This window comes from Drosophila biarmipes, chromosome 3L (assembly GCF_025231255.1).
Source record: "Drosophila biarmipes strain raj3 chromosome 3L, RU_DBia_V1.1, whole genome shotgun sequence".
NCBI classification, from domain to species: Eukaryota; Metazoa; Arthropoda; class Insecta; order Diptera; family Drosophilidae; genus Drosophila; species Drosophila biarmipes.
The window spans coordinates 2,207,055-2,232,338 of record NC_066613.1 but is presented as its reverse complement, the minus strand read 5'-3'; the positions used below and the strand labels follow the sequence as shown (position 1 = coordinate 2,232,338).

The window sequence follows — 25,284 nt, the reverse complement described above, 5'->3', positions numbered from 1 at the left end:
GGCGTCAAGAAAAATATGCATTTTAATTTTTTTGTAAAAATGTAATTTGGGAGAGTATACTTGCCGAATTTTGAAATTAGTTTTAAATTAGTTTGAAAGTAGTTTCAAATTTATGTAACTCTGTTGGTAACCATTATCCCAATATGTACCATAGATCTTGTATTCTGTACAAGAATATTAGCAAATATAAGATAGTCCGAATCAACCTCCACAATTTTTTTACAGATTTCGGTGCCTTCTTCCTTTGATGTAAATCCTATAATTATTTTCAATAATTGCATTTGCTGCTCTTGAAAATTTCTGGCTGTAGTCTTCAGCATTTCGAATCTTGACATAATTGGCGAAAAATGGTGAGCTCATGAAGCAAAATATTAAGGAATTCATAGCATAATGTCGATTTGGTTGAGCCGAGTCTCCATTTCGCCATAAAAAGCGTAAATTATTGAATGCTGATCAGTTTTGTGTACTTTTATTTGGGAAAAAATTTCCGTATATATGCAGTTATACCGATTTTGTTTCGTCTGAGCTGCATAAAAATGGCTACCAAAGACTTAATTGAGTGAAGACTTTAAATCCGTGGGTTGAGGACATTCTGAGTGTGTAAAATTGTGCAGACTAACATCATGTGTATTATGGCAACCTTGAATTGCGCAAATTGGCTGGTTTTTTCAAATCTGATGTTATGCCCATACTTACGGCATGCGAAACAAAAAAGTTTCTCTTTCACAATGTCTCATCGCGATTAGACATCGATTTGTTCATTACATATTGAGCATGAGTCCAAAGTATGTTTTCCTTTATTAAATAAGGCTTAAATATATCCACAAGCAGAGAAAGATAAATAAAGAATGGTAAAATAAGTTCCCGTTATTCGTTCTACCGCCAGGAGGTCTATCGGTATGGTACCGGCTACCACTAGCGCGGCTTTCTCAGATAAGCTGCTGATCCGCAGCGTCTGCAGACAACTTTGCACTGGCCCATATCGGTGCGGCGTATAGAATTATAGAGGTCACCATTGTGGCTATGGTCCTTCTGCTGTGCTGCTTTGGTCCTCGAGTATTGGCCATCATCCTACATACGCAAGGTGTGTCTTGTATGATAGCCTGTGAGTACTCCAGTACTCCAAGATACTTGATTAAGGCACTTGTTTCTATCGGAGTTGATTGTTGCCTTCTCCACATTCTTCCTACTGCTTATGTGCACTGCCTCCGTTTTGTGCTCAGCAATTGATAACCCGTTGTCTGCGTGGCAGCACATGAAAGTGTCTATAGAATGGCTGCATCTATCCGTGATCTCTTCGAGAGTTTTCGCTACCGTTACCAGTGCTATGTCCGCAAAGCACACAACAGTGCATACTTCGGGTAGGACCTGACTTAGGGTCCCGTCGCTTATGGTGTGCCTTAGTATCGGGCCCTGGATTTATCCTTGAGGTACTCCTCCTGTCAACTGGTACTCACTCTCTTCGACGTCAGAGAAATAAGTGAGCACTCTGTCCTTCGAGTAGTCCGCTACGATATCGGTCAGAAAGTCCGAGATTCCCTTGCGGTGGAGCGCTTGCAGGACAAGGTTCTACGTGGCAAAGTTAAAAGTATTTTTGACATCCCGGGTGCAGACGAGGCTGTACTCTTTTGAGCTACCTAACCACCTTTCTCCTTCGATTGGGTTAGTGCCAGTTGTTAGCCAGTTGTGTGACCGCTTGGATCGCACCAATGGTGCTTATTTTTCTCCGGAAAACAAACTGGTGGTCCGATAACGCTCTGAGTTGCTTGAGTTCTTTTTAAAAGTGTATTCAGATTATGCGCTCGATATCTTCCTATCGATAACTTATCATAGGTGTTTGTATGAGGTTGCGTTGTCGTTTAACTTGCCTCGTTTTTGGATGGGCACCAACCTTTACCACTTCCAATCTACGGGGAAGGTTTGTTAGAAGAGACACTTTTGTACATGCGCCGGGTCGCTTGGCAGTTTCTTCTCGCGCTGCTTAACTCGTAGTTCCCCTCCACGGTACTGCTCGTCGCCCGTTACCAACATTCGTGGCCTTTTTCATAGATGCTAGTGTATCCTGTAACGCGTCCCATGTGGATACTGTGGCGGCTTCTTGGGGCGGCCAAATTGGGTCTTGTCTGGGTGACATGATCATACGCAGTTACGTGCCGATTCGGGGATATCAAAGGTCAAGTTGATAATTGACTTCCGACCTGACTTGCTGAAGGTTGGTCTGTTACCTTCGTTGTGCAGCCATACATTTAACGAAGCCACTGCCACTGTAGCTCCATCATTTGTCTTATGCGGCAGACTGCCTGTAATACCACCTCCACCATTTCGTCTAGGTTGCGGATTTTCACTTGCACCGAGTCCTTCAGGATAGCCACTTCGGCCCTGCCCCTGATGGCGGACTTGATGGCAATATGCTGTTGCTGCGTTGCTGGTTCTGCACCTTGGGTACTCCCATTGGCTGCCCTGCGTATGCCTTGAACTCCATCCTTAAGCCTCTGAAAAGTAGGCTCGGTTTTGACCAGCTTGAGCATGTCTACATACGATCCTTTGCTGCATTTGAGGAGGATAGCGTCAGAGTGTTATGATTTATTACATCCAGTCATTCACTGCTGAGGCTTTGACAGACTTTCTATGCGTAACTCCAGGATTTCATTGACAAAAATAAACAGATCTCAATTCGGAGATTCCTGGTACCCCAATCCCAACGTTTCGTTTCGCTGTCCATGGCTGAAGTTTGACACGCTTGTCCATTATGCGCAGCTTCCAACCGAAGTCCTACCTAATGCTGCCGCTGGTTTCCGTGATGTATGTGGCACGATTGTGTGCCGATGCGCTATTGAGATGTGGCACTTCCCAACGTACCTGTTAAACAGCCGGCCATTCCTGGGGGTACAAAGGTTGATCACGGCATCCGTTGGTGTCAGTATTATTTTCTTCAGCCGGTCTATGTTTACTCTTATCGTGTTGCGTACCGCCTACACACTGCCGCAGTTGTCGATCAGATAGAGATTTAATATCTGGATATCAGGTTTAATACTTTCGTGCATGCTACGATTTCGGAGTTGTCGCTCTTGCATATCTTCTGTTAGGCAATATCACACATACCCTGTTCATACCTGAGACAATTTTCGAACAGACTTCCAGAGTCTTGATTAAGTACGGTAAATATGGGTTCTGTGTCTACATGGACTTGTGGTTTTATTTAATACTAATAAGGCGTTATTTTTCGCAAACCTTTGCAGATTGTTGAATTTAACAATAAACAAATTGCCTACAGACAATAACAAAGTCGGGTGTGCGACAGCAACAACGCATACAAATATTTTAATCGGTGTCTCTTTTGAACTTAGTTCCTCCTGTTTACACAGATTGCAGATCACTCTAAAAAAAATTGAGAACGCTTCACCATTTACAAGTCCCGCTTCGGGACTTCACGAGTCGGAACAGTGGGCTCTCCTGGAAAACTCCACTCCAGACCGTACTGATCGACCATAAGGCTGATCGCGCCAGGACCTGCTAGATTCCATTTTACGTACGCCGGAACACGCCAAAGAACTGCTTGAGGCGAGGTACATTGGGCTTAGGCAGGCTTAATTTTTTGTTGCCGGCCTCCACTGCTCAAACTCTGACAGACTCTTCAGGCGTTACGCCAGGACTTCGTTGACAGGAATAAACACATCGCCTTAACTTTGACTTGTTATGCCCCTGTACCCCAGATTCCTGGTATCCCAATCCCGAACTTTTCGACGTAGCGATCTTGCTTCTTGTAGGCACGCACGGCGCTGCTTCCGACGACTTGACTTGTTGTGGCTCCCTTGTAGTTTACTTGCTTGTTTGACTGTTCACTTTGATATCTGGTCACGATGGTTTGACTCCTCGTGATCGACTGATTGTTTGCTGCCAGTGACCTTCATCTGTTCCCACTGGGCACCGACACAAATCGGCTATCGATACTCTGCGGGCCTCCCCACGATATCGATACTCGTAACCCGATATCGCAGGGGCGGCGTTTCCACTTGCCATCGATTGCACTATCGTCCAGTGCCAATCGACCGTCTATCGAGGCGCCCCTTTCCCTGGTGCATGGTGATTTTGAAATTTGCAACTTTTAGGGGTACGTTTCCAATTTCCTTAACACCTTTCCATTTCATAATTTCACTCTTCTCTTCTTCAGTTCCTTCGGCTCGTGTTTGTCCTGCATTGCTAACTCCGTCCAGCTGATCTCCCTGAAGAGCAGCTGATTCCCCGCTTCTTCGCCATGACCGTGTTAAAGCTGCAGGAGAGGGCAGGTACATCATAAGCGGCCAGCACCTGGCAGGCGCGCCCGTTCTACCGCTGACTGATGTAGATGCAACGCAGCCGTAACCATGCCGGCACCACTAGCTACCCATGGGCATCGCAACTCCACCGACGCTAAATCTGGCAGTGCCAGGAAGAGTAGCTGGTGCAAAGTCGAATAAAGAACCTGCTGGCCGAGTCGCTAGTAGAAAGGTTCAATGCGTTGCTTTGGTCCAGTCTTAGTTCGATCTGGACATAATACAGCTGAATTGGCTAGTCGAGGAGCTCAATATATGGTATATAACTCACTTTGGTAGCATGGACCCAGTTGGTTGCAATCAATGACCTAGCCACTCACCGACTGGGGGGGTGCCCCCGCCCAGTTCAGTCCGACAACGTAAAGACCTTCGACGGCGCTGCTACCCAGCTTTTCAGATACTTTCTGCAAATTGTTTAAGAGCCGGTGACTGATCCTTCTAGTCATCAGCAGCTAAACTGGCACTTCATTCTCCTTGGGGCACCCTATATGGAATGACTTTAGGAAGCAGGTGTCAAGAGCTTCAAGACTTTAACTTACAAATCTACAGCTACTCTAATCCGTTCTGCCGAACACTATTGCAATTCCAAGATCGATGGAATTGGTGAGTACATTAATACATGCCACAGGCGCAACAAGTTTTAACTTTCGAAGGAAAAACTCTGCGTCAGACGGCAATATGCCCTCGGTACAATCGAGTCAGTCATTCAGGGAGACTATCGAAACGTAAGCTTATTTGACTTTCGTACGGGATGTTTTATTTTACATTATAAATAATCCGGTCGTGCTCAGGGAAATTTGTTTGGAAATTTTTGCGCTGCTTCCACATAGGTGTTTAATGAAAAAATAGACTAAAGCAATAGGAAATCTAAACCAATCTACATTTTCATAAGATGAGTATAAATATGGGAAGAACTAATATGAGATTGTTCTCCCTTTCTTGACCCATCAAACCTTTAGAGTAAAAGGAAATTGCAGAATATTAATCAATTCTGAATTGGCGTGCCAAACTTTGGTGTCCGTACTTAATGAAATGAATTCACATTGAATTCGAGTTTCATGATAACGTCAGGATCTTTTTCTCTTCCGTTTCTAGGAAGGCTTCATTTACTATTCTTAATAAAGAAAATGTCTTTCACAACTTAGTGCTGAAATATGGTCGAGGCGTAATATATTTCATTTCAACCGAAGTTTGGTTTATTTAATTGATTATATAAACTAAAATTACATTACTTCATACATTTGAATGCCCCCGATTTTTTTAGTTGGTTGTTTGTACAGCTTTTCGGAAAAGGAGCATAAGTCAATCTGCTGGTGTGCTGCTCTTGCTCCACCCCTGACGGCCTTTGACGCTCCCGGCAACCGTCTCATTTACGACAGCAGTCTCTGAAGCAAAAACCAGTGGAAGACAAACATTTCACCATAGTCTACCCTCAAGGCTTTTGCGATCTTATCTGAATCTTGAGTGTCCTTGCCAATCTAGCATGCGCCGAAACACCAGATCAACAGACAACCGTCGGGCGCTACATTCAATCGGCCCCACGTCAGGACAGGTAAAATACGCCTCCGATTCGAACTTTAAGAACTAATTTCTGGTCTTATACACAGCATTAAATTTAATTCATTAGTTGAAAGCAATCCTAAAATGCAAACACGCAGGCTTCTTTAAGAATGCACGCCTAAAAGCCGAAATTTGTTTTTTTTTTCTTGAAGGCTGAAATTTAACGAAGAACATGAGAAATTGATCATGACAATCCGTCGTTAAAACAGTTTTCTTTATATTAGAGCTGGGCAAGCTAAACAGCATGTCATTTTATAGGAGCTAAACCTTGTTCTGGCTTAAAAATCTCCAACTTCTTAGGATCTTCTGACAGATGAGGGCTCAAAGTTCTTTAAAGTTCCCAACGAGGCGATAGAAATGGTGTTTTGTTGACTTCACGGAAGCCTGACATAATACACAAAATGCCAGTAGACTTCTAACGCCATACAGTTGGTAACGATCAAAAATAACTCGCGAAGCTCCTTTAACCCAATCTGAGCACCTACGGAGTTAGTTGTGTTGTCAGTCTATATTGAAAGCGGGTATATGAAACGTTTAAATTGTTTGAGAAATAAAGATGTTGATGGGCACTCCATCAATGCCAAATTAACTTTTGTACCCTGACACGGTATAATGAACTCGTGGTGGTCCATTTCTAACCTTATTGGTGAAGATTATTGCTGCATGGTCACACTTACTTACACTTACACTTACTTAGGTATCACTTACCTCCCAGCTCTCCAGCTGGCCATTCCAGTGCACTATGTGGTGGCTGACAATTTTTTGTAGCCAAAATTAATACTTTCAAAACAAAACCAAACCGTAGCAAAATTCTCGGCTTTGTTTTTTTGCACTCATGGTCGCCGCAGCAATTAGAATTTCCCAAAAATTGCGTACCTGAAGTGCATTTATTTTTAACTTGTACATGTAAAAGGGCTATAAAAAAACTGGCAGGGACAAAACTATTAAAACCAACCAAATTTGGAACTTCTAGGCACGCCACACGACGAAGGGGTTATAGTGATTCTTATGTTGGTACTTGTTTATATACCACTTAGAACATGGAAGTTTACTGACATGACTTATATTTTAAAGTCGGTCAGTGGTTTTCGATGATGTTAGCAGTTAGCGAAGTTGGCTCAACTTACACTGCAACAATGGGATGACCGCTCTGACGGGTCAGTGCGCCGTCGAGTTAGTTAGACGTAAAGTCATCCGTTGACATTAAATATTATATGATCAGCAATTATCATAACCAGTGAATGATGCTGAGCGCCTGGTGGTGATTGGTTGGGTGCTGGTCATGTTGAGGACCCTTGGGTACGAACATTCTCCTCCCCATTGAGGAGTACCCTCAATTAAGGCGTGATGTCTATCAGCCCTTGACAGAATTGCATAGAAAGCAGCCAACAAATTATTGATCGTCAATGAGCCCTCTTTAGTCTTCAGAACACCACACAATATCAAGTAAAGCTTGAACCATGGAAATAAGACACACAGATTTAGACAAGCTAAGAATAAGCACTCAGAGATAAATTCGAGGATACAGGGACAAAAGCCCTGCAGAACAAGCTTCAAATGATTAAAATAAGATTAGGAGCAATATGTCCCAAGAAAGGGAAAGCAATAGGGTAAATTAATGACAATTCACTTGTGAAGTCCATAACAGTTACCTAGATTCAAAAATTACAGAAAGAATAGAAGAATGACAATAATGTAAGAAGAGAAGAGGTTGATAGAGGCTATGAGTTCATAAGAAAGGACAGGTAGCAAGTTCAGCATAATGTTTCAAAATTTAACACAATATTTAAAGGTAGGAGCTTTGCCTCTAAATATAAAAACTAATTAATTTTAAAATCTTTATTCGAAAACCAGATAAACAGCTAATTGCTTACTAACTGCTAACTGCTTCCGATTTTCAAAAAGGTAACGCATTCTTATTATATCACTACCAATGAATAAGACAAAATTTGTGTTAGCACCGGAATATGTAGTAATTAATAACAAAGAAATGTATTGTTATAAGGACAGGCAGCAAGTTCAGCATTATGTTTCAGAACTTAAGAATATATTTAAAGGTTGGAGCTTTCTTTCTAATTATAAAAATTAATTAATTTTAAAATCTATATTTTAAAAGAGGAAACAGCTAAAACAGAACTAGAGGAGAAGGGGGTACAGGTAGTATCGGAAGAACATATGTACGAGTTTCTAGAACAATAAGCTATAATTAATAATACATCATTAAATTTCCGATTTTCAAAAAAGGAACTCATTCTTATTATATCACTACCTAGGAATTAGACAAAATTTGTATTAGCACCGGAATATGTAGTAATTAATAACGAAGAAATGTATTGTTGTAAGTTCCTGAGTAAGATTGACATCCTCCATATCTACTTGATGCTGCTTCACACTCCCTTTTTTGCTAACAACGACCTTGCCGTGGGGTATGGAATTGCCCTCGTTGATATTGATCATTTGGCACGTCTGTGGTATGAGACCCTTCTGCAACAAAACTTAATGTTTTAAAACAGTCTGACGTCTAAAAGGTTTAAAGTTGATAAAAAATCGGTTCCGCAGGGGTTATTTGTGGCAGTTGATTCCCGTTTGGACGAGTCAGTTTCGTTTTTCATTGATTGCTGTTATGAACCATCAATGCTAAGATAATTTGATGAATCCTTTCTTCATCGTGGGGTATCTGATCTTCATCTTTTTATATTGGTTATTATTTACCAGTAATTTATTATTCGTTACCTTACAAGCAGGCCTATGTCTTGCAAGACGTTTTCGTCTTCCTCCAACATATAACTAAATTGCATGTATGATAAGAGTTCCTCCTTGAAAAACCGAAGATTATATAGGCAAGCCTCGTGCCTTGTGCCAGAGGTTTATTAGGTCCTAGTCCTAAAAATTCACCATTTATTAACTTGGCATACAGGTCAAGTTGAGGTCAATAGGTCCAGGTTGAAAATCAGGATCTGCTAAAGGCAGACTCTCAGGAATGTTAAGATCGTGTGAAATCGGTAATGATGGTTGTTCTGAAATGACTGTGATTGGTTGATGTTCTAATTTTTTTTCAATCGGTAACAACATTTCTTTAAGAGACAGCAGATCTGCCATCCTCCTTGAGATAAGATTCACCTGTGAACCGGAATCTATTACAGCGCGACACGTTTTAGGTTGACTGGAAGGTCCTTCTTATGATTCCTTGGCGGTCGCGGGCAGCACGTGTCCTCTGGGGTTGCCGTAGCCTGCGATGGTTACTGCGCCGGCCACTGTATTGCTAGTCAGTGCATTGTGCAACATTGTAAGACTAACAATTTGTCCATGCTCCTACTTGAATAATAGCCTGGCGCCGCGTTTTAGTATCCATTTCTTGAAAACGGCTACACTCCCTAAAGTGATGTGGCCCGAGGTGACAAACCAGCTTGCAAGAGCGCCGCTCAATACAAGACAGTACACTGCCTAACGTTGGAATTTCTGTTGGTGCATCCGCTTCATTTTTCAGTGAGGCTAGAGTCTGTTGGTCTTGGATCCCAGGATTTCGTAAAGATGTCGAGGGTTTTAAGAATGCTTAAAGTCTTTTGCACTGTGTCATATAGTGATCGAAGCTGTTGGTGCTAGAGACATAGTTGCGCTCATTAGAGAGTCGTTTTCTTGAAGCATGGCCATATTATATTCTTCATTTAAGGTCTGACATCGATTAAGCTCTTCTGTGGCGATTGCCTCTGCCTCAGGATTATCGAGATCATCATTATCGAGAACCCCCAAGTGGCGTTGTAGAGCTGCGGTGATGTATGGCGTATTTGATGCTAGAATAAGAGATAATTCTAATTCGTTGCACTGTCTCTTTAGCTGACAGAATAACAGCGCCGATCGATAAGCCACTCTTGATTTGCTTGACTAACGGGTTCTTTGGGTTGTTCTGAATCCACCGAGGTACCTTTTGAGGTCTGCTTGCTGACGCCAGTTTGTCTATGAATAATTGCTGATATTTTTTACCATCTCCTTTAATGCTGGGAGTTGAAGTAGCTATGGCATCCTATGAAGCTGCATTGAGCTGCGTAACCTCTGGAGCTGGATCAAGCTGTGGTATCCTGCAAAGCAGGATTAAGCTGCGTGTCCTGTGAAGCCGGAGTAAGTTGCGTATCCTGTGAGGCCAGAGTAAGCTGCGTGTCCTATGGAGCTGGATCAAGCTGTGGTTCCTAGGCCCGCTGCAAAAGAGCAATGCATAATACTCTTTTGTATTGACAGCCGAAGGAGCAACAACAAAAGCTTCTGCAGTAGTTGATCCACAGAGATCGTTAACCCAAATACCCGAACGTACTCAAGCCAATTCACAACTAAAGGGCGCGCTTTCTCCCTCAATCCATGTCAGTGACTGTGCAAAGCGGGGTAAACAGTAAATCCATTTCCCCTCTTTCTGGCCCTGCCTTACCCCAACTGCTCACATGGCTGACCACGATTACCAGTGAAGTGACGTTATTAGCAACCGTAAATGCAATGACAAATACAACAACATCAGTTTCGTCTTATGCCCGATGCAGTCGATCGGTTTACCTGCTACGCCAGCGGACTTATCAACTGCAGCTAGCACAGGTTCGACCATACAGACAGGCATGGATAGCTGCATAAACATTAAAATAAAACTAAGTCCACAGAACACAAAAATAAGTAACGCCGAAAATGGGTAAAAGAAAACGAGACCGCCTCCTCTTTATATTCGAGAGAAAAACTCCAACAACCTTGTTAATATAATAGTTGGGATAGGATAAGGTCCAAGTCAAAAGCGAAGAAAGCGTTATAAAGCTTTAGACGCCAGGAAAAACAACTACTATACCTACCAGCTAGAAAGTAGTAAAGGCCAAAAAGTTGTCATAAAAGGAAACGAACAGGCACTATAAGGTGAAGGTTTTAACGTAAAAATCCTTTTAAATATACGTAACCGAAACAAACAACCGCAATCTCTCTTTAAATTAAAACGTGTGCCTGACTCTAAAGCGCTCAAGAAAAACAAAGTCCATCCAACCTATAATCTCCACTTTCTATTGCATCCCAGAATCACGGTTGAAGGGCCGTATAAACACAATCGCCCAGAGGCTGTCCAGTAAACAAGGAGTTAAAAAATCGCATAGGCTAAAGAGTGTCAACAGCAAGATCTCACCACACCATTGATACCCTCCAAATCCACACCTAAAGTTTTCTTTTCGTCAGCAGCCCGATATTCACTCGGCACGTTTTGCAAGCGTTATAAAATCGGGTCATGCGAGCCCTGCTTACAATGTCTAACCATCAAATGCAGTCTCTTACCAACCAGAGCACACAGAAAATAACATGGAAAAGATTGCAACACAGTATGGATGAATTCATTTCTTTTATGCGAACGACCATGCAAAGTATGTAGACAAATCAAAATATTTTCATTCAGATGATAAATGTTTTACAATAACAATCATCCTGATGAGATAGCCCATGGAGGCTCTGGAATCCTGATTAAAAACAGCATCAAGCACCACTTCCACAACGCGTTTGCTACTAACTACCTGCAAACCATTTCTATCAATATACATTTGGGTTGTCACACTCTAGTTATAGCAGCGGTATACTGTCCTCCTCGATTCACGATATCCGAAGCCCAGTTTATTGACTACTTCAACTCACTAGGCAAATATTTTATAGCAGCAGGAGACCATAACGCAATTATATAACCAAGCAATAATTTTGAGTGCGTTTCCCGTGGTTCACCTACACACAGTGAAAACTGCCGGACTTAATTGACTTCGCAGTTACAAAAACATCCCACAAAATCTGGTTTGCGCCAGTTCTCTCTTGGATCTATCATCAGTCCACTCGCCTGTTCTCTTTAGCCTAAACCAACAAACAGTTAGTAAAGATAACCCCGTCATGTTAACCTCTAACAGCACGAACTGGCTCAAATTCAAAAATACGTAAGTTCTCACATTGAACTTACACTACAGCTAACCGGCGAAGGCGACCTAAACAGAACCGTAATCATGCTAAAGTCAGTTTTGGCTTCAGCGGCTTGAATAGCAACACCACGAAGGCAAAACATAACAGTTAACACAAAGCAAACAAATGCAGAAATAGATCAGCTAGTTCTGGCAAAGCGTCGTTCCTGGCGCGAATGTCAAATACTTCAATCGTCATCTGTAAGGCAACAGTTAAAAGAAGCTTCACGCCGACTCACCAAGGCACTACGAGAAGAAGATGACAGACCCCAACAACGCACAGTGGATCCAATGAGATATCTAGCGGAATAAAAGTCGATTTTTAACTTTTGAAAAATACGTTGAGTTTTGATTTTATTTGATTAATAATACTCTGCAAAGCTCAAAAAAGCTTTTTAATGAGCTTTTCAGTGCATCTCTGATCAGCTGCGAGCTTTGAAACTTAACCTATTTGCGACAAGTGTCTATACAAAGATTTGAGGTTACTTGTGATTCGTTTTAAATTATCAAAACTAGTGATATATTTGAGTATTTTGATATAAATAACTTTTTTTCCCCTTAAAATAAGGTATATACTAAATATAAATTGTATGTTCGTGACCTGTCTTTCCATGTATATCTAAAAAATTGCAAAAGCAACTTACAATGCTTTTGCAAGATTTGGCTTTGAGCACACACATTTTTTAGATGTACATGGAAAGAAAGTTTACTAACTTCATTGGACTATAACTTACGTTATTCAATCATATTCAAGCTAATTTTAGTATTTATGTAAAGTGTGGGTTCTTGTGATGTGAAAATGTCCAAAATGATAAACAACTACGTCCAACTTTTAAGATTATTGCACTTTTTAGGTGAAATGTCGGTCCCGAAGCGTGTTCTGTTTTGCAGGTGGCTTGGCGAAAATGTCGCATCAAGAAGATTGTTGGTGCTAAATGAATATGTATTTGGCACAATTTTGAAGAATATAAACATATCTGACAACGATATTAAAGAAATTAATAAAAAAAATTGGCTAATTCATGGTGCAGACATCATAAAGCATGTGTGTCTTCCTATTGGCCCTGGAAGTCAGGAATAAGGATTTCCGGAATATACGGGAGAATCAGTCTCGAAAGAATAATAGATCTAATACAATGGAAGATGTTATGCACGCATTACTCGTGTCTTCTGATCCACTAATAACATCATTGTCTAAAATGTCAACAAATTCGGTTAAATCTATTAAATTTGATAAAGTTGTTGCTGGTCTTCTAATAAATTTCCCACATTTAAATAATGCTTCTGAATCTTCAGATTCCGAATAATAGTAGCAAATAATATATATAAAAAATAAACTCATTAGTTAAAATGTAAATTAAAAAATAAAACAATTAAAAATTTTAAAAAAATAATGTGAACATTTATATTGTTGAATATGGTTTTTTTACATTTGTATGGGAGCTATGATAAATACCTAACGTAGGACATTGAAATACGGAAAAAATACGTAAAATGAATTAAAAACTGTTAGTACAAGGTTTCATTAAAATATCTATTAATTTACTAAAGTTATTAATTTAATTCTGCTAGCAGAGTTATTGGACCCACTGCGCAACGCTATAAATAACAACTTTCTCCATAAAGCTCAAAATTCCCACTAAGAAAAGTCCACTCAACACTAAGCCGTATAACAGTAACGGTTACGACCAAAAACGACCCCTGCAGGCTTCTGGGCCCGAAGCGACAAAGACAGAGCCGACACATTCGCTGTCCACCTAAAAAATGTGTTCCAGCCAAATCCAGCAACAAAAGCCCGTAACCAATTGTATTTCGACCATGCGAAATCATACAATTTATAAAAGAGCAGCTACAACCGATAAAATCTCTACCCTGCGATCTAATAACTCCAAAAATGCTTATAGAACTCCCACTTTGCGCTGTTGATATCATATGCAATCTTTTCAACGCGATGACAAGACTGGGCTACTTGCCAAAGAAGTGGAAAAAGTGAATCATCATAATGATACCAAAACCAGGAAAAGACCATACGCTCAACTCCTCATACAGACCGATAAGTTTACATTCATGTCTATCAAAACACTTTGAAAAATGCCTTCTAATCCTATCATACTATTCTTCAGAAGACATAATAGAATCCCAGCACATCAATTCGGCTTTCGCGAAAAACATGGAACTATCGGACAGGTGAACCGCATGACATCAGAAATTCGAAGTGCATTTGAAAATAGGGAATACTGCATTGCGGTATTTTTGGACGTCTGTTAAGCATTCGACAGAGTATGTATATATTTCTAATTTTCCTACGAGAAGACAACTGACTATGTCTACGTTTGCTGATGACATCGCGATCTTCAGCCGACCTAAATGTCCACAACAAGCTTCAGTGCAGATTGCGGTCCATCTAGATGTAGTAAAGAAATGGCCTTCAGATTGGCGTATAAAAGTAAATGAGCAAAAATTGCCTAAACCTTACAGTAAACAACATCGTGCTTCCTCAGTCTTGGCGCACATCTTGACAGAAGGCTTACGGTCGCAAAGGCGCAAGCATATTGAAGCTAAACGAATTCACCCAAGGCTGAAGGCAAGCAGTCTGCATTGGCTTATGAACTCCCTCTCCCCCCTTAGTCAGGACTACAAGGTCCTTCTCTACAACTACGTTTTGAAACCAATCTGGACTTATGGCTCCCAGTTGTGGGGGAGCGCCAGCAACAGCAATGTAGATGTAATAGCGCAACACGTGGACAATTACTACACAAAGCTGTCAACCCATCCAAACCACCCGCTAGAGCTTTAACATTGGTATGTAGCCGTTCCCGCCTTCGTCGTAACGACCGTTCCATCCACCGACAATTATTAGGACAGTGTAACATAAATGCAGTTTAATAAACTGTTAGAATAATGAAGTATTTTAAGATTTTATCACATTTTGTTAGTCTCGTAAGAAGATTAAAAATACAAAACCAAAGTATAAAAAAAAAAATGGAAATCGACTGTCTTTTTACCTGAGGCACATTTGTTTAATCTCAATTCATCCAAAGGCTAAAACAAAAACAAGGAAGCGTTACTCAGCTTGAGGAAGCAAATAAAAATGGAAATATATAAGCAGCAAAGAAATATTGTTATGCGCCACATACCGGCTATTTTGGTATTTGCTATCAAGGCGGCAGACAGTTTTAAGCGTTTAAGCCCTTTAATTAATGTGCACAAAAGTTAGTTTTGGATTCCAACTGAACGGGTGATCTGAACATAAAATTAAAATGAATGAAAAATATAGATTTCACAATATTTTGATTTTATGATTCTAAAGAAAAACATGGAAGAACTCTATAGTCGAGTGCCTCGACTATGAGATAACGGTTACTCAACTTAAAGGAGCAAAAGGAAAATGGAAATATATATTGCTGCTTATATATCACGATATTGTACAGCTCAAACTACCTGCTTTTCCGGTATTTGTTATGTGGGTGGCAGACAGATTTAAGCGTTTAAACCGTTTGTGGGAGTTAGTTTGGGTGTCACAAAATTTATTTTAGGTCAATCGATAAGTATTGATGAGACAAAAATTTTATCAATAAAATTTTATGGGATGAAAACTGTGTATAGCATGTAATTGTTCAGTTAAATTTTTTTCTATCATAAAAACTGTAGGCAGTACATATTTTAGCGGATTGTGGGCGTTAGAGGGGGCGTGGCAACCCGCTGAACCAAACTTGCGCTACGGACGGACAAACGGACATGGCTAGATCGGCTATTGATCCTGATCAAGAATATATATACTTTATGAAGTCGGAAAAGTTTCCTTGTACATGTTACATACTTTCCGAATAATCTAGTACACCCTTTTACTCTCCGAGTAACGGGTATAAAAACAGGGTTTTTTGCTCAGCTCTGTTGCGTATAAAAAATACGACGTGACCTTTCTCAATTATGCTACTACCGACCATAGCAAAAAAAGCGCTATACATTTCAAGGCGATCGGTCAAGCCGTTTTTGAGGTATCTTAATGGCAAAATGAAAAAAAGTTGATTCGTTTGAAAGTTTACGTATGAACCCATTCCTTCTCTGCACTATAACTTATTATCGGCATCGAACATCTAAAAAAAGCCTTTAAACCACATATTCTACATGTAATCAAGATATCTATAATTTATTATTTATAATTTTTTTTAGACCTCAAAATGGGACGACCTTCTTAGATGTTCCTCAGTGTCAAAAAATTTTAAACCTTACATAAATAGTTTCAAAAGCGATGAACATTTGTTCACCAGTTACTCGTAAAGTAAAGCGATATACTAAATTTATTGGAAACTATGTTACAGGTAGACGGAAGCGTTTCCGACACCATTATGTGTACATATTCTTCATCAGATCAATAATGGGGGATAAAAAGATTTTGTGCTATGATTTGTCGTTTCCATAATTTTTTTTTCTGTAAAAAAAATTTAATTACAGGGTGACCCATCTAGCTTATGCTTTTTGAACTATCGATAATTTTGACTTTGACATTTCGAATTTCATCGTTTGTGTCACATTTTTAGCAAGTTTGCTGTTTACGAAATGGTTAAATGGTAAATTTTTGCAAAGTAAAGAGTCTTCAACCAAAACTACAAGAAAATTGCCGGCAAATTGTGGATAGATAGTGGCCGACAGTGTCATTGACAATCCGTCGACGTCAACTCGGCACCGTGCTCAAGAGTTGGATATTCCGCAGACTTCCCTGCAACGGATATTAACTAAAGGCCTTTTGAAAATTATATACTTGTTGATTTTTATAGCGATTTTAAAACGCAAATCTTTTATGGGTCAACCTTTGTACTTATGTGGGCCCAAAGTAAGGTGAATTTTCAATTTAAAATTCGCGGGCTTAAGATGGCAGACTATTTTTTTTTCTTCAGTTGTTCATGTCAATATCAGTATCAGTACTATATTTAAGCTTGTGTTTACCAAACGATCAAGAGTGTATTTGTCGATCTTTACAATGTCTGATTTTATTGAACAGAGAAGTGCCATCAATTCATTTCATTTTCGTTGCGGAATAAAATTTTGTCTGCGGAAACGTTGAGGATGTTGCGCAAGGTCTTTGGTGATTCTACTATGTCCTAGAAAAATGTTTATAATTGGTTCAGGGACTTCAAAGAGGGTTGGGAACGTGTTGATGACTTGGAGCGCTCCGAACGACCATCGACGTCAACAAATGACCAACACGTCAAAAAAAAGAATAAGGAATTAGTGCTCAAAAATCGTCGGTTGACTGCTAGAAACCTTACTGATATGATATATGATCATTTGGGCCAACGTAAAGTCGAATCTCGATTGGTACCGAAAAGGCTCAATTTCTTGCAAAAAATTCATCGCGTTGATGTGTGTGAAACAATGCTTTCTGACTATCCGGACAAGCTCAAATGCCTAGTCTTGGGCGATGAGACTTGGATTTATGCTTGGCTCTGAAACAACAGACCAATCAAGAGAATATCGTGCTAAAGACGAGGCCAGACCGAAAAGAGCACATTTAAAATCAAGGTTATGATGACAGTTTATTTGGATTTTCGTGGTGTGGTGCACTATGAATTCCTTCCACCTGGACAAACTATTAATAAGGTATATAAGGTAATTCGTCAAAAAAAAAAAACAGAATTATGGGCCAACAACTCTTGGTTTTTGCATCACGATAGTGCACCGTCGCTCTTTGTGACCATTTCGCCAAAAATTCGACGCATATCGTTCCGCAACCATCGTATTCTCCTGATTTGGCTCCGTGTGACTTCTGGCTATTCCCAAAATTCAAGAGACCAAGTTTCGAGTCGATTGAAGAGATTTTCTTTTTTTATATGCATTTTATTTATTGAATCTTTTCTGAATTGAAACTAACAATTAGTACAAAAATCTTAATTTAAAAAGCTATCTGACTGTGAAGATGACTGACGCGAGACTTAAGGGCTCTAATAACTATTGCTGAGCTGGAAGCTCATTTCGTTGCAGTCGGATTCGGTATGAAACCCTGGCTAGGCCCCTGTCAAGCTGGTTTGTATGAGAAGTTAGCTTGGTGTGCTAAGACGCCTTTTGTTTTGATATTTCGTCTTTACGGGTAGAATACCAAGATCTCTGTGGATGTTGTCGTTCCGAACATACCAAGGTGCCCCAGTGATAGTTCTCAAGATTTTTGATTGTGTTCGCTAGATAATGTCGATGTTGCTGCTGCTCGCGTTTCCCCACAACTGGGAGCCGTAAATCCTGATTGGCTTAAGCGTTGAATTGTAGAGCAGGACCTTGAAGTCCAGGCAGAGGGGGGAGCGAGCGTTTATGAGCCAATGGAGTCTATTGGGTTTTAGGTCTAAATGATTTTTCTTAGCTTCGATATGTTTCCGCCATGTAAGTCTCCTGTCTAGGTGAACGCCAAGGTACGTTACAACGTCAGCTTGTGGAAGTGGCGTGTTATTTAGAGTTAGCGGGGGACACGTTTGTCTGTTAAGAGTAAACGATATGTGCTTACACTTTTGCCCATTTATTTTTATACGCCAGTCTGATAACCACCTCTCCACCACCACAAGATGATCAGCTAGTATTGCTGTTGCCTGATTTGGGCATTTGGACCGACATATGATCGCGGTATCGTCTGCGAATGTAGAAGTAGGTAGCCGGTCGTTCGTGGGAATATCTGTGGTGTAAAGGAGAAATAGAGTTGGACCAAGGGCGCTACCTTGTGCAACGTCAAGAAATACCGCACTGCAGTTAATCTGTTGTTAATCTGTTGGCTTGCTCTATTGTTCCATGGCTTTCTCGAAAGCCAAATTGATGTGCCGGAATAACATTGTGCTCTTTCAGATATGGGATTATGCGCGTCAAAAGGCCTTTTTCGAGCAGTTTTGACAGATTCGAGAGTAAACTTTTCGGTCTGTGTGAAGCTGGTATTGTGTGATCTTTTCCTGGCTTAGGAATCATTATGACTAGCGATTTTTTCTATTTTGGAAAGTAGCGAAGCCAAAGAGTTTACAAATGACCTCAACTGCACAGTTTCGGAATTCAATTACCATTTTCGGAGTTATTAGATCACCTCCTGAAACCTTTTTTGGTTTCAATTGCTCGCTGATGACTTTTTCAACTTCGTTTGGTTGAAACATAATTGGCTCCGTCTCAGTTTCAATTCAAATTGACGGCGACGGTAGTGCGAATACTACTATTAAGTTCCTATGGTGTGAACCTTTAGTAAACAGCTCCCATCATCAAATCGTCCAATATTAAAAGAAAAGGATCATTTGTTTTAATTTCAATTGTTTAAGGAACTCCTTTAAAGTATTTAACCCTTTTCAAATTTGGCTTGGCTCTCTCCTCTCCATAACACCAAATAATTCACATTATTGAAATATTAAAAAGATCACTCTTCTTAGTAATTAGTTTTTCTAAAAAGGTTGTTTGTGAAAGACATTTCGAAAATGTAGCAAATGTACAAGCTCTGTCTTTCTCGCTTCTGACCCAGCTGCATGAAGAGTCTCTTATGGGAATTACTGTTTCGCCCGGCGCACTTAGATTTGGGTGGGCCCTCCACAAGGGATGCTTGGTGCTGGTGGGTGAAAGTTTCTCAATGTACTGGCGTTATTCTTTTAAATCTTCGTGCCTTAGGGCCCTGTTAAGTCTGCGACCAGCTTCCTTAAGACTTTGTTTTGGGGATGGCGATCTGCCGGTTTGCCAAGCACGCCTCAAACGTCTTTTTACCAAAACAAGCTGTTCGATTTCAGGGCTAGTTTTGTGTTGGTGTGGGAGGCCATCCCTTCCTTGCGGTGTAGAGCCTTTGGCTGCTGCGACGAGTAAAGACTTCTGTGCATCGACATAGAACTTACGTACTTTTTGAATTTCAGCCAGTTGGTTCGATGCGACGTCAGCCTGCAAGGTTCTCGATTAATTTCGGAATTTGAAGCAGAGTTATTAGCACTGGTGAGTGGTCCGATGATAGATCCAAAAGCGATTTTGCAGATATTAGATTGCGAAAAATATTTTTTGTCACAGCAAAATCAATTAGATCAGGAAGTTTTCTAGGATCTATAGGTAAGTATGTAGGGCTGCCTGGTAAAACGTAGTGCAGTTTGTAGCATGGTTTGATGAGTGCATTATTTAATTGCTTTGGGGGTCACAAGGCGGGATCCCCAGTGTGCTTGGCGTTGTAATCTCCTGCTGCCATGAATCGCTCTCCAAGTGATTTGTAGAAGTCCATGAATTGGTCCTCGGAGACTGTAAAATAGGGTGGGTTTTTCCAAACCTTTTGTGAAAGTGGTGTTTGATGCGGTCTCTTATAAAGATGCCGGTTCCGCCATGTGCTTTACCATCTGGATGATCAGTGCTGTAGGACGTGTATCCCCGTATTTGAACGTTAAATTTGCTGGTGAGATGCGTTTCTGTCAGCAACGTAACGTCGATGTGGTTTTCGTTCAGAAATTGAGTTATTTCAGGTTTATGCCGTGAAACACCGTTGTCGTTCCACAGAGTTATTCGAAGACGTAAACATAGTTTATTTGGAATGCTGAGATGCAAGCTTTTGTAGCAAGATGTTTTGGTTTTGCATGGTGGTTTCCATGAAGGACATAAATTCCGTCATATTTTGTTCCAAAGTGATCATCATAGTTTCCATGTTACTTTGTGGCTGTTCCATGGCCTGCTAGATGCTATCAATTTTCGGCTCTATGTGAGCTGTGCCTGATCTTAGAGCACTGGCGTAAGAAATGCCGTTTGTGGTAATTGAAGGGCCATATGATGACCTGGCTGCTTTTGCGAAGAAGACTTCCGGTGTTGATTGTGATCTTATGTTAATGTTCTTTGTGTTCTGGGAGCGTGCCGTTGTCGCTCGTTGCCTTCGACTTTTCATCTCCTTGTAGACTGGACAGCCTCTGTAGTTTGCTGTGTGGTTTCCTTGGCAGATTACACACTTTTTAGTGAGAGAGTCTTCCTTGTTGGCAGGGCAGGGTTCGGGGCCGTGGCAGTTTTTATAAGCTACACATACTGACCTGTGGGTACAGCAAGCTTTGGTGTGTCCGTATACCTGGTAATTTGTGCATTGCTCGGGCCCGTTCCGTTTGTGCGGCTCTTCTACTGTGATCCTACTGCAACTTGTAGATCGGGTGCACTATGTTTTTTTTTTCAAAGAACTGCTGTCTGGCTCCAGCTCGACCTTAGTTGCGACTTCTTGTTTTTGTTCAAAATGCTTATAACATTTTTTGCACAAAAACCGTTTTGTTATAAAGCCTCTGTAATTTCAGAGGAGGTCACATCGGGTTCTATTCCCTTAAGCACAACTTGTAAGCCTTTGCAGCTTTTTAGCTGGTACGTGTAGTAATTCTTTGAAAGTTATCTTTTCCGACTAGCTCAACTATTTTATTGACTAAGGCATTCGAGATGTTCTACCGAATAAAGATAGGTGGCGGCTTAAGTTTCCTTGTGGCTAATTCAGACTTTGTTTCGGGCTGCGCCAGAATGGAAAATCTATTTTCATTTAATGGCCCGATATTTTTAGGGCCTTTGTTGGTAAGGTTTACTTTGGGCTTATTATCGTCCGATTTTTTTGGGGGTGTTAGCTTGCGCTTAAAAACAATAGGGCGGGAGAGCAAGAACTAGCTCTCTGGTTTCCGGCGGTCAGTAAACTTACACTTTCTTGCACTTTCGGTTCTAGAGTATTACTCGTGACAGAGAAACAAACATTGTTACGGGCCAAAGAAAGACGACGTTTGTCTTGCTCTCTCTGAATTTGTTCACGTGCTTCGTCTTGTTGTTTTTGGCGTTTAGTGCGATTGAAGAGATAAAAGCGGAATCGACAAGGACGCTTATGGCTATACCGGAAAAGGGACTATTGGCCTGTTTAGAGAATTTGAAAAAACGTTGGCGTAAGTGTATGTTATTTTCACTTTACAAACAAATTCACCTTACTTTTTGCTCACAGTAGTGCAGTAGCACTTTGGAAGTTATGGGTATTTTAAATTATTTATTATGACTTTTAAATCTTGTCGGTTGAGTTGAGGCTACTGGGGGAAAAAAAACACGAATAACATCACAGACATAGTACCAGCAAAAGTTATAATAGCGTTGAGAAAATATAATATAAATTCGTTTAATTACTTACTTTGACATTTTATCTGCCTCCAAGAGTTGTAGTTTGTAATAAGAATTTTTATTTCGCTGAATGTCAGTCAAGCCAAGCACAATATTGTAATTGCTTTTACCCTCTACATACACATGGGCGATATCCTCAAGCCCACTTTCAGGATCAACGGCAAGTCCATCTTTTACTTTAAACGTTCTTGATATTGGAATAGATTTTTTATATATACTTTTAAATTTTGAACTGTTTTCCATAGCTTGAGAAATATTTGCTGCTGGATTTGTTCCCCAATTACAAATACTTGTGGTTTTTATATAATCAATAGCTCCTTCTGGGTCAGCTTCTACAAAATCCAAATACTCAATAGGTACAATATGTATGCCAAGCTCCTGTGCTGACTGCATACGTTTAGATTTTTTATTCACTTCTAGCTCTGTTGATATTATTGCTATTGTGTTTGCAGATATTTTTGTTTCGCATTTGCCACCGAATTTTTCTATTCGTACCTTTAACTCATTTTGCTGATCTTTCAAGCCTATAATTGAAAAATTTTGATTGTGTAGCGGAGGTTTTTTACGGGTTAGTTTCGGACTGAAAAAAAGTTGAAAATAATGTATGTCAATCAAACGATTTTTGTTTACAATAATATTTTTAATCTTTTTTCAAAAAGCTTAAAATTATAAAAATGTTACCCCTTTTAAATAGACGCTGTTCCTTAAACGGTTTCGTAACTAATGTGTTATTTTCAAAGGGGATTTTGATTACCAAAACCATTTTTTCGGTTCTCTATGGCTAGGACCTACTGACTACTTTGCTCAGACACTTTCGTCGGTTGGTAAACAGAAGGCTGACCATTTTGGTTGTTGGACAATAAAGGATTCCACCATATATAATGCTTTTTATTTTGTGTTAGTCACATACGTCTCAATAAATATGTATTTGTCGTAATAAAGCGTATAAATTGAATTGAAATGTTATTGTTATATATATAATGTGTACTCATTTTTTTCCACTTTTATACCTGTTACTCGTTGAGTAAAAGGTATAAAGTGTATATACCCTTGATCGGGAGCACTAACCAAATCGATCTACCAATTTTTGTTTGTCCAAATGAACGCTGTGACAAAAAGGGCAATACTGGGATAAGGCATGAAGATTCTGGAGATTCCTGAGCACCTCAAGTTTGTTCTTCCAGTTCTAGCTCTAGAACAATAATTTTAACTAATATACATTGGTTTCGTCCATATCTATTGATTTACCTAAGCAATTTTGCCACGCCAAAAACTGTGGCCCCAAAAGTTTTATCGGTAGAAAAAAAGTTTTTACTAAAATGTATTGAGCTTGTCAAAAGCTTTAAATCTACCAAATACCTGTATACAAATCTCACGATATGTATACAGGTAGGTATACTGCAGCCCACATAACGATGTATTGAAATCGCGGATAGTTGGCGCTTAAAATCTCCGTTTGTGCTTTTATATATCAATCTTCCTTTTGTTCCATTTAGCTGAGTAACGGGTATCTGACAGTGTTATTATTCACTTTTTGTGGTGACTCCTTATGGTTATCCTCTACGCGGTTCTCTGCGTATTGAAGCTGGTGTACGCCTTGCTAATCTCCCACAGTGCCGACGCTACAATGCTTAAGTACGTGAAATCAATTTTGGACTGTTTTCAGCTTTCCTTAATGATAATTTTGACACGACGTTTAGAGAGGATAAATCGAGTGAGGCAAATACCACAATAATACCCCTTGCGTGTGTGTGGGCTTAGTCCCAACAAACATTGCAACTAACGTGAACTTTGAACTGTGACCGACAAGGATGTAGGTATCAACTGTACACTAACTAGTGTTGCAATTATTGTGCACTCCTAACTCCTTGTTCACAGCCCCTGTTATTTCCCCCGTCGTTTTTTACGTTATCACGTTGAAGTTATAGATATCAAGTCTTGTATGCTCCGCCTTTCCGCCTAGGCCTTTCCCATCTGCTATTTTTACCTCCTCTGCAATTTGACCACCACTTTTTCTCCCTTTTTTTGACGAGAGTGTTTGTAATGTCTTGCAGAGGCAACAATTGAGTCAGTTTGTCCGCGTCTACTTATGTAAGAGCCCACGGTGTTTGAACAGAAAAGCACGTAAAAGCACAATTATTGTGACCTCCAAAGACCCGGTACCATCGCATTTTCACGTTTAGATCCAATAATATTTTTGAGCATTTAACCTTCATACCCACGATTTGTGGGCGTTGTAGTGAGCGTTTGTTTCAGTTAAAATGTTCAACTACAAGACAGTTCCAGGAATTGACTCGCAGAGTAATACGAGCGCTTGGACCGGCAATCGAAGACGTGGACCTGAGCGATACGGAAGAGGCCGATGTTACCGTGGTGGAGGTTGCAGCTGTAGATGCAAATAATACTTCTGCAAATCAATCAACACCACAGTAAAGCAGCGTCGGCAGCACTGCTGCTTCACCCGACCGAGGATGGAGCCGACCGGGTCCTAGTACCCGACAGATACGATGGTTAGAGGACTCGCACAGGAATGCGAAGAACTCACGAAAGGTTTTGTTAAGGGCTGTGACGCCAACGCCCACCACACTCAGTGGGGTTGCCCAAACACCAACAACAGAGGTGAGTCTCAATTTGACATTATTCTAAATTCGAAAATATTTTTTTGCAACAGGGAAAATGACACTTCCTTAATAACCAAAGCCTACTTACCTATCATAGATTTAATGTTGGTATCAGATTCACTTGTATTTGCAGTTAAAAACTGGGTAGTGTTTGACAAGATCATAGATTCATAGAAACAATATTGCCCCTTGAATCGACCTTGCCGGCCAGCTTTGCAAACCCCAGGCTCACACATGTACAAAGAAGTTCAAGCGAATATTCTCCCCATGGAACCGCCAGACCCACAGAAGCTGGGTAAAGCAGTAGACAAACTAACGGAAGCATGAAACACGGCATTAAAGTTGAATGCCCTATAGGAAAAAAATAAAAAGGGGGAGGATAAAACCTCCCTCCTCAGACTCAACTGCAGATGCCCCTTTGACAGGGCAAAAGCGGGAAACGAGGACACAAACTGGCAAAAGTACAAACATAAACAAGGAAGAACGCTTTAGTGGGCGGCAGACAGATGTAAGCGTTTAAACCGTTTGTTGGCATTAGAGTGGGCGTGGCAAAATTTTGTTAAGCATGAAAACTGTGGCCATCACAGTTCTGGGCAATTTGTGGGCGAGTAAGGGGTATAACAAGCCTCTTACAAAAAGGCCATCAGAAGGATAAAGGGTATCTTCAGAAAGCAAATGGATCATGGTCACACTCTAGCAGAGAGTCCTTGGACCTACCCCTAACAAACAGGTCATTCTACAGAAAGA

The 25,284-nt window shown here is 40.5% G+C and overlaps 1 protein-coding gene across 5 annotated transcripts in view; it reads right to left on the bottom strand.

Annotated features, from left to right (window-relative positions):
* The window catches only part of LOC108025564 (poly [ADP-ribose] polymerase), a 109,487-nt gene that overhangs the window by 52,844 nt on the left and 31,359 nt on the right, over nucleotides 1-25,284 (bottom strand). For 4 of the 5 annotated variants that reach the window (XM_044092596.2, XM_050886200.1, XM_050886199.1 and 1 more), the window contains exon 5: nucleotides 21,927-22,496. The exons of the other annotated variant lie outside the window; for it this stretch is intronic. In XM_044092596.2, the coding sequence (XP_043948531.2) occupies nucleotides 21,927-22,496 (570 nt within the window). The remainder of the gene's footprint in view (nucleotides 1-21,926; nucleotides 22,497-25,284) is intronic. 5 annotated transcript variants of the gene reach the window in all.